We start from the raw sequence: 9,383 nt of genomic DNA, 5'->3' as shown, positions 1-9,383 counted from the left end.
TTTTTGGTTTTTCGAGACAAGGTTTCTCTGTGGCTTTGGAGCCTGTCCTGGAACTAGTTCTTGTAGACCAGGCTGGTCTCGAACTCACAGAGATCCGCCTGCCTCTGCCTCCCGAGTGCTGGGATTAAAGGCGTGCGCCACCATCGCCCGGCAGTGCTAGAGCTCTTAACTAGAATCTCCCAGGGATGTGGTTCAGCAGGAGGGCACCTGCCTAGCATGTATGAAGCGCTGGGTCCAATCCCCAGCACTGTATAAACCAGGCATGGGAGGGCACACCTATGATCCCAGCACTCCGCAAGAGGAAGTAGAGGGGTGAGAAGGTCAAGGTAATTCTCAGCTACATCAAGAGTTCAAGATCAGCCTGGGCTACACAAGACCCTGTCAGAAAGAGGGAATGGCAGTTGGGGAGGAGAAGGGAGTAGGAACCTGAAATCTGTAGGAGATGGGATAGCTGGATCTAGGGCCCCAGGTGGAGGGAAGGGACTTACGATAATCCGGGTTCTGTTGTTCACCAATTTGCCAATGTGCTCCTCCACTTTCCTCCGTTCCTCCTTCAGCTCAGATAAGTGGCCTGCAAGTTCTTCCTGGAGGTGACATGCCATGGTCCTGTGAGCAGCTCTCGTACAGCACAAACCATTTCCCTTCTCGGGAGTGTCGGTGACCACGACAGTGGGGCCAGAGCCGGAAGCAGAGCGTCCCAGTGCCCTCCACACACAGTGAAGAGTACTTAAGGAAGAGGGGCGTAATGGTGCACACCTATCAGCCAGTACGCGGGAGGCTGAGGCAGCTCAGGGCCAACCTACACTGTATTTAACCAGACTATGTCTGGGAGGGAAAGAGAAAGGGAATGGTGAGGAAGGGAACGGGTGGGAAAGGGAGAAAGAGAGGGGAGAGAGGAAGAAGAGGGGAGAGAGATGGAGGAAGAAGGAGACGGGAGGCAGAGGGAAGGAAAGGGAAGCAGGGAAAGTGAAGGGCCAGGCAAGGAAGATCAGGAGAACAAGGGGCTGGCGAAATTGCTCAGTGGTTTGATTTGAAGCACCCATGTGGCAGCTCACAACCATCTCTAACTCCAGTCCCAGGAGATCTGGCACCCTTTCCTGACCTCCTTTCCAGGTATACACATGATACACACACAGACATGCAGGCAAAATACTCGTGCACATAAAATAATAAAACAAATCTAGAAATTATCAAAAAAAAAAAAAAAAGAAGCAAGCAAGCCCAGGTATGCAGGAGCATCTGATGCCATGTTCTCTCCCTAGACAGGCAGACCCCAGAGCATTTCCAACAGTCTCAGGATGGATCCCTGATGGTCACCCCTTAAACAGAGCACACTGTGATCAGGTCAGTGAATTGGACCACAGGGAGAGGAAGATAAACAGGCAAGTCACACGCTTGCATTCCCAGCTCTCAGAAGACTGAGTCAGGAAGATCATGAGTTCCAGGTCAGCCTGTGCTCCATAGTGAGTTCCAGGCCAGAAGGATAATGTTTTGAGACCTAGTCTAAAAAAAAAAAAAAAAAACAATCAGCAAATCTTTATAAAAAATTGTGTGTGTGTACATGTACATGCCAAGGCACGTGTGAAGGTCAGGAGGAGACAGCTCTAAGGAGTTGGTTCTCTCCTTCTACCATATGCGGGGATTGAACTCAGGTCCTTACACTTGCACAGCAGATGCTCTTATGTGCTGAGCTGTCTCACTGACCCAGCTGCCAACTCAGATCCTCCTACTTCCCGTGTTGTTTGCTTTTTTGCTGTCGTTGGCTTTCGTTGTTTGATTGGTTGGTTTTTGGTTTTTCGAGACAGGGTTTCTCTGTATAGCTTTGGAGCCTGACCTGCAACACGCTCTATAGACCAGGATGGCCTCGAACTCACATAGATCCACCTGCTTCTGCTCCCTGAGTGCTGGGATTCGCATGTGCCACCACCACCACCCAGCTCCTTTTCTGTTTTTGAGACAGACTCCCCTGTAAGTACTCCAGGATAGCCTCTACCTTTTGGTCCTACCGCCTCAGAACTCCGGAGCGCTGGAATTACAGGCGTGGGCAGCCACATCCTACATTCAGTGCTCCCTTCCAGGCCTCATAGACAGATAGCTGATCTTCAAGTGCTGTGCTCTCTGATTCCCAGAATGCCACAGTCCACTACTGTTCTCTCTCTCCCCATATCCTGTGTGCATGCATGTCTATGTATGTGCAGATGCACATGTGTGTGGAGGCCAAAGGTCAACCTAAGGTGTTACTCCTCATGTACTCTCCAACTTGTGTTTTGAGACAGGCCCTGTCACTGTCTTGGGGCTCCCCTAATTCAGCTAGGCAGGATGGCTGCTCAGGAAGCCCCAAGCCTCTTAAGTGTTGCTTTGCCAGCATATACTACCATACCCCAACTTTTGATGTGGGTCTAGGAAATCTAACTCAATTGCTCATGCTTACACAGCAAGCACTGTACTGGCTAAGCTGTCTCCACAGCCCTTGCCCCATGCAAGGATTTTAAAACAGATTTAATTATGTGAGTGTTCGTGTGTGTGTAACTGTGGGGGAGGAGGTGTGTACGTAAGTGTCGGTGCCCAAGTAGGCCCGAGGCATGGTATTCCCCTGCAGCTGGAGGCACAAGTGGCTGTGAGCCACCTGACATGGGAGCTGGGAACCAAACACGGATCCTCTGCAAGAGCAGTGTGTGCTCACAAGACTGCTGAGCCAGCCCTCCGGCTCTCACTCCATATCCTAAGCTCTGCTGCTCGTGGCTTCGTCTGTGTCTTCCATCTCTTTCTGCCTGGCCCCCAGTAATGGCATCCCCCAGGTGTGGACTCCTGCATCCCTCTCATGGCAGCCCCCCTGCCTGCGATGCTGTGGCTCCTCGCATGCTGCCTCCTTCCCACCTTCCGGCCTCAGGTTTTCCCTCATCTTCCTCCCAAGCATCCCAGCCTATCCGGACTTCCTTACCTCTTTCTCTTGTTGGTTTCCGGTCTCTGCAAACACGAATGCAGCCTTCAGCCTCACTCCAGTCCACTCTCCAACCAGGGAGATCTGACCACATCACTGCCAGGCTACAACCCCAGAGACCACCACCTGCCCATGGTTTCTAAATCAACTCTAGGTCCCTTCCTGGCTCATCCAGGCTTCCATGACTTGGGTCCTGCTTACTTGCCTGTCCCATCTGGTTCCAATCTCTCCCTCCCTCCCTCTCTTTTTTCATTTCCCCTTTATTTTATGTTTGTCTGTTAGAGACAGGCCTCACTATATAGCCTTGGCTGGCCTAGAACTCACTATGTAGACCAGGTTGGCCCTGAACTCACAGAGATCTGCCTGCCTCTGCCTCCCATGTGCCACCATGCCTGGCCCTTCTTTTCTTCCTTCTTTTTTTTTTTATTTTTCGAGACAGGGTTTCTCCGTAGCTTTTGGTTCCTATCCTGGAACTAGCTCTTGTAGACCAGGCTGCCCTCTGCCTCCCGAGTGCTGGGATTAAAGGCGTGAGCCACCACCTCCCGGCTCTTTTCTTCCTTCTTACCCCCCCCCCCACTCTCCCTCTCTCCATCCTCCCTCTTCTCCCTCTCCTCCTTCGCTCTCTTTCCCTTTTAAAAGTGGGTTTTATGTAACTCCATTTGTCCTCAAGCCTGATATATAACCAAGGTTGGCTTTGAACTTCTGACTCTCCTGCATCTACATTTCTAGGCCTGGGACTAGAAGTATTTACCACCAGGTCTGGCTCTCCACCTCACTTTCCCTACTGAACTGTGGGACAGCACGCGTGCGTGTATGTGTGCGTGCCCATTTGCACGCCTGTGGAGCCCAGAGGAGGATGTCAGGTGTCCTGCTCTATCACACTGCCAGCCCTGGTCCCCTGAGACAGGGTCTCTCCATGATGTTGAAGGTAGGCTGGCAGCCAACAACCCCAGCCATCCTCCTGTCTCTTTCTTCCAACCCACTGGCTTTTTACACAGGTGCTGGAGATTCAAACTCAGGCCCTCGTGCAGCAAGTGCCCTCACCATTGTGCCATCTCTCCAGTGCTGGAAGGGCTCCCATATGCCTCCGGCTCCTTTGCAGGTGCTGCTTCCTCTTCCTCCTCCTCTCCTCCTCTCCTCCTCTCCTTTTTTCCCCTTATTGTCCTTGTGATTCAGATCTCAGGTTGGAAGTCCACTTCCTCCAGGAAGCCTTCCCTGACTACTTGTGACTTTGCAGGGTGCATGATCACTGTGATGGTTAATCTTAATTGACTAGATTAATAAAGAACATGGGTATGGATCTCTGGAATGGCTGTGAAGGTGTATCTACAGTGGTTTAGTCCAGAAGACAGACCTAACCTGAGTGTGGGAGGCACCAGGCCATGGGTCCAGGACTGAGAGAAAAGGAGAAAGTGAGCTGAGCACCAGCATCCATCTCTCTCTGCTTTCCTGCTGTGGGTGTGGCCAGCGCCTCTTGCTCCTGCCGCCATGCCTTCTCCACCATGATGGACTGTACCCTCAAATCATGAGCCACAATAAACCCTTCCTTCCTTAAGTTGCTTCTTGTCAGAAGTAAGTATCTAACCTGGGCCTCTGACACCCAGGACTCTCAGATCCCGAGTGATGCAGCTTCCAGGCCTGTGGGACTTCTGCCCCCACTGCCCCACTGTTTGCTGTAGCAGACACAGGCACAGGATCGCACATATCAGACACCCAGTGTGCACATGTCAGTCAAAGGCACGGGCACTGCCCAGCCCTGGTGTCCTACCTGTCTTTCCAGGTCAAAAAAGAACAATAAAACTAACCTCTTTCAGTCCCACTTACAAATTTATACATATAATATTCTGTCTTTCCTTCTGGTGCTGGGGAAATCCAGGGCCTTGCACCTGTTAGGCAAACTCTCTGCCTCTAAGTCACACCCCAGCCCCTCACTGGGGGATTCTAGGCAGGGGCTCTACCACTGAGCCATGCCCCAGCCCCTCACTGGGGGATTCTAGGCAGGGGCTCTACCACTGAGCCATGCCCCAGCCCCTCACTGGGGGATTCTAGGCAGGGGCTCTACCACTGAGCCATGCCCCAGCCCCTCACTGGGGGATTCTAGGCAGGGGCTCTACCACTGAGCCATGCTCCCAGCCTTATACATGTGACTCTTAAGCATTACATATATTACATTTGAATTTTTTTTTAAAGAATAGATGTTGATCTGTTCACCTGAGGTCCATGAACTGGGGGATTCAATTTAACATATTTATTTTGAATACTCACCACTTGCCAGCTCCAGCTGTAGATCAGTGGTTCTCAGCCTTCCTAATGCTGGGGCCCTTTAATATAGTTCCTCATGCTGTGGTGACCCCCAACCACAAGACATTTTTTGCTACTTCATAACTGTAATTTTGCTACTCTTAGAATCATAATGGAAACATCTGCTATGCAGGATATCTAATAGGCAAGCCCTGTGAAAGGGCAGGTTCACCCTAAGGGATCGTGACCCACAGTGGTTGAGAACCGCTGCTGTAGCCCCTGAAACACAGCAGGGAACACAGGTCCCGCCCTCGTGCTGGTGAATAGACAGACTTAGGAGCTCTCAAGAAGCCAGGCCAATGATAGGGCTCAGCAGATGCAGCCTGGCGTTTGGATCCTGGGACCTACGTGGTGGGAGAAGAGAACAGATTCCTGGAAGTTGTCCCCTGACCTCCACACACATGCACACGTGTGTCCACACAGACATGAATAAAAACTGTAAAAAGAAAAAAAAATCAATGCCGGTGCATGCCTGTAATCTCAGCTCTGTGAAGAATAAGACAAGAAGATGTAGAGCCGAAGGCCAATCTGGGCTGCACAGTGAGTTCAAGGCCAGCCTGAGCTGCCAATACTAAAACCCTGCCTCAGACGAACCACTGAACCACAAACATCCCACTGAACTGAAGGAGACCTGGTGATGTCGCTTCGGGCTAGAGTGCTGCTTAAGCTATACACTGAGCCTTGAGTTCCGTATCTAGCACAGTCAGCAAAACAAAATAAAATAAGCCAGAGATGCAAAGAAAAAGAGGGTGAAGGCGGAGGGACTCCCCTTCATTCCTGCAGCCGTGATCCCCAGCACCTGGCATAAGCAGCTGCTCCAAATCAATGAATGAGGCCCCGCATGGAAGGAGAGAACTGACTTCCACAAGTTGTCTTTTGATTCTGCATGCCATGGTACACGGTGCACACAGTCAATAAACAAATCAACGTTAAAACCCAATGAATGAACGCATGCTTGTATTTGTTGGGCATAGGCTCCCAAGGAGTTGAATGTGTGTAATGGAGCCTTGGTACAGTAGACTTCTTCCACCGAGTGGCGGCGCAAGAGAGCTCAGGAGAGCTGCCCCTGGCTCCGCTCCTCCCCCGCCCAGCGGCCCGCCCTCCCCTCGCACCTTCATGCGACTGTAGACGGTGGAGACAGGTGTGACTCGGTGGTGTTGGTGGGAGCCCAGCAAGCCGCAGAGACCACAGATGAATTCCTGGTCTTTCTCGCAGAAGAGGCTGAGAGGGTTTCGGTGGTGCACGCAGACGGTGGGTTCCGTGTCTCCCGGGAGCCTCAGGGCATCGATCACCCGCGCCAAGGAAACGTTAGGCGGGGAGCTGCTGCAGTCTACCCACTGACGACACACGGGACAGCGCAGCTCGGAGTCCAGGTGTTGGGACAAGGAGTCCAGGCAGTCTTTGCAGTAGGAATGACCGCATTGTAGCATCAGGGGCTCCTTAAAGACCTCCAGGCAAATGGGACACTGCAGCTGGTCCTGTAGCTCGGGCACAGTCACTCGCCACGCCATGCACACAGTTCAGCTGCAACACAGGTGGCGGCCACTTCTATCCTGCCACTCCCTCCCCTTGTCCTTTTTTGCCCCCAATCCAAGAGATGCTGAAAGCTTAGGGAGGATGCCAGCCCTGGATTGCGACCTCGACCCACTATGACCTTCAGCCTCAGTTTCCCCATCCAGAAAATAAAAAGGACTTAAATGGAAAAAAATGGTCACTATGGGTCTGGATATACTCAACTGGGAGGGTAACTCAGAGAGGTACAGCCACTTTCCCAGCACACGAGGTCCTGGGTTCCATCCCCAGCACCACAAAAGTCACATGGAGATATGACCCCCTCCCCCAGCATCGGGGATTGAACACAGGGCCCTGCACACACCGGGCAAGCACTCTACTGATAAAGTAAAGCCTCACTCAGCTTTCTCTTTACCTTCTTCTTTTTTTTAGTGCCCCTCCCCTTTTTATTTTGAGACAGGGTTTCACTAAACTGTCATAGAGATTCCATAGTCCCAGCTTCAAGGATTCTACTTTAAGAAGGAGTCTTACTTTAAGCAAGATTCTACTTTAAGAAGGAGTCTCCTCTCTCTCTCTCTCTCTCTCTCTATTTTTCAAGAGAGCATCTCTCTGTGTAGACCTGACTATTCTGGAACTCACTGTAGACCCAGCTGGTCTTGAGTTAATAGAAATCCACCTGCCCATCCCTCCCAAGTGCAGGGATTAAAGGTGTGTGCCATCACCACCCAGCCCACCCAGGCAATCTATATATATATTCCTTTGGTTTTTTTCGAGACAGGGTTTCTCTGTGGTTTTGAAACCTGTCCTGGAACTAGCTCTTGTAGACCAGGCTGGTCTCGAACTCGCAGAGATCCGTCTGCCTCTGCCTCCCGAGTGCTGGGATTAAAGGCGTGCGCCACCACCGCCCAGCTCCCACCCAGGCAATCTTAAAGCAAGATTGTTTGTTAATTTTTTTCTTTAGAGATAAGGTTCATGTAAGCGGTTACAGAATTGAATGTTGTATGTAGCCACAGATGAAACTGAACCCCTGACCCTCCTCCTCCACCTGGGATTGGAGAACTAGGAATGCTGGGAACATAGGTATGCTCCCACTACATCGGGTTATACAGTGCTGGGTGTAGAACACAGGGAATGCTGGGATCATAGGTATGCCCCACTACACCTGCTTTATACAGTGCTGGGTATAAAACCCTGGGCCTCAAGCATATTTGGCAAGTCAGTACCTAGTCACTAGCTACATCTCCAGCACCAAGGGCCAAGTCCCTTGTCCCAGAACAACATTATCCACCGAGAGTCTGGGATGGGGAGGCTTTGGTACTCATCTCCCACCTGCTCCCTATGGAAACAGAAATGAGGTCTCCACTGACCACGAGAGCAGCCCTGTCCCCACTGCCACTATTGCATTACCTGATCTCCTGTGGTCACTAGGCCTCCCACGGGGGTCTCAAACCAGCAGCTCGGTCTGCTCCCGCAAGCCTTTTCTTCCTCCCAGAATGGGACAGCTGACACACAGACCCGAGGTGCCCAGCTGGACACAGCTTCCACTGCCTGGTGTCCGCCCCTTCTCCTCTTCCCTCCCCTTTCCCAGCAACACCTGTGTCCCCAAGGTCATCCAGAATCAGGTGGAAAGTGGGTCACGCCACGAGACTGAGGCGGCAGCCTCTGCTGGGTCCTTGCTGATAACCTAGACAGGCAGATAGTGGCCTTGCCCAGGATGGGGGAGGGGCAAGCAAGCATGCCTTCTGTACTTAAGAACTCCAAATCAGAGCAGGTTATGTGCTATGACAGGCATGTTTCTGAATTACCACCCCCCTACACACACAGAGAATTTTAAAGGTATTTTATTTATTAGATTTTCTCGTTTTGTAGGTTAGGATGAGATGTGTGTGTGTGTATGCAAAACAATGAAAAAACACTGCTTATTCTGATTTTATTTTCATTTGAGGTGTAATATAAACAGATTTGTTTATTAATACAGTGTTCCGCATACCAGAAGAGGGCACCATATCTCATTGTAGATGGTGGTGAGCCACCATGTGGTTGCTGGGAACTGAACTCAGGTCCTTGGAAGAGCAGCCAGTGCTCTTAACCTCTGAGCCCTTGTCACGGCCACCCTCGACCCACAAGGATGACGCGCGGCACACCAGAGCTCTTCTCACTGCAGTTTATTCCAGGATTTTATTCACTTTCTTTCTCTCTTCCCCTCTCTCCCCGGGCAAACCTCTCCCAGCCCTTAAGTAGGCATGGGCTGCCAATCCCGGATTGCCAGGTGGGCTCTCACATAGGCCCACACATATGCAAACAGCTGATGATCATTGCGTGATCAGGCGTAAGTCAGACTTTAGCCATAGGAGTTGATTATACATCTCCATCAGGTGTGATTCCATGCAGCTCGCTACAAGCCATCTCCCCAGTCCCCGACATAAACAGATTTAACCTCACAGTGTGATGTAGTGATGTATATCTTACCTGTGTATGTTCACTCTCAAGTGTGTAAACTGAACAGGCTAGTGAATACCTGTAATCCTGGAACTTGGGAAGTGCTGACAGTAGGCCAGAGGTTCAAATTCATCCTCAGGTACACAAGTTCAAAGCCATCCTGGGCCTCCTGAGACTGTCTCAAAAGCAA

The 9,383-nt window shown here is 51.2% G+C and overlaps 1 protein-coding gene across 1 annotated transcript in view; it reads right to left on the bottom strand.

Annotated features, from left to right (window-relative positions):
* The window catches only part of LOC126492730 (E3 ubiquitin-protein ligase TRIM50), an 18,606-nt gene extending 10,332 nt beyond the window's left edge, over positions 1–8,274 (bottom strand). Inside the window, exons 1-3 of the mRNA XM_050129304.1 lie at positions 8,162–8,274; positions 6,355–6,766; positions 489–584 (exon numbers count right to left, since the gene is read on the bottom strand). Coding sequence (XP_049985261.1) covers positions 489–584; positions 6,355–6,753 — 495 coding nt within the window. The 5' untranslated portion in view covers positions 6,754–6,766; positions 8,162–8,274. The remainder of the gene's footprint in view (positions 1–488; positions 585–6,354; positions 6,767–8,161) is intronic.
* Between the last annotated feature and the right edge of the window lie 1,109 nt (positions 8,275–9,383).

The sequence above is a fragment of the Alexandromys fortis genome, unplaced genomic scaffold (assembly GCF_014885135.2).
Source record: "Alexandromys fortis isolate MF-2015 unplaced genomic scaffold, M_Fortis_MF-2015_v1.1 scaffold_312, whole genome shotgun sequence".
Taxonomy (NCBI): Eukaryota; Metazoa; Chordata; class Mammalia; order Rodentia; family Cricetidae; genus Alexandromys; species Alexandromys fortis.
Note: the sequence above shows the minus strand (reverse complement) of the source record. Positions and strands in the feature narration are given on the sequence as shown.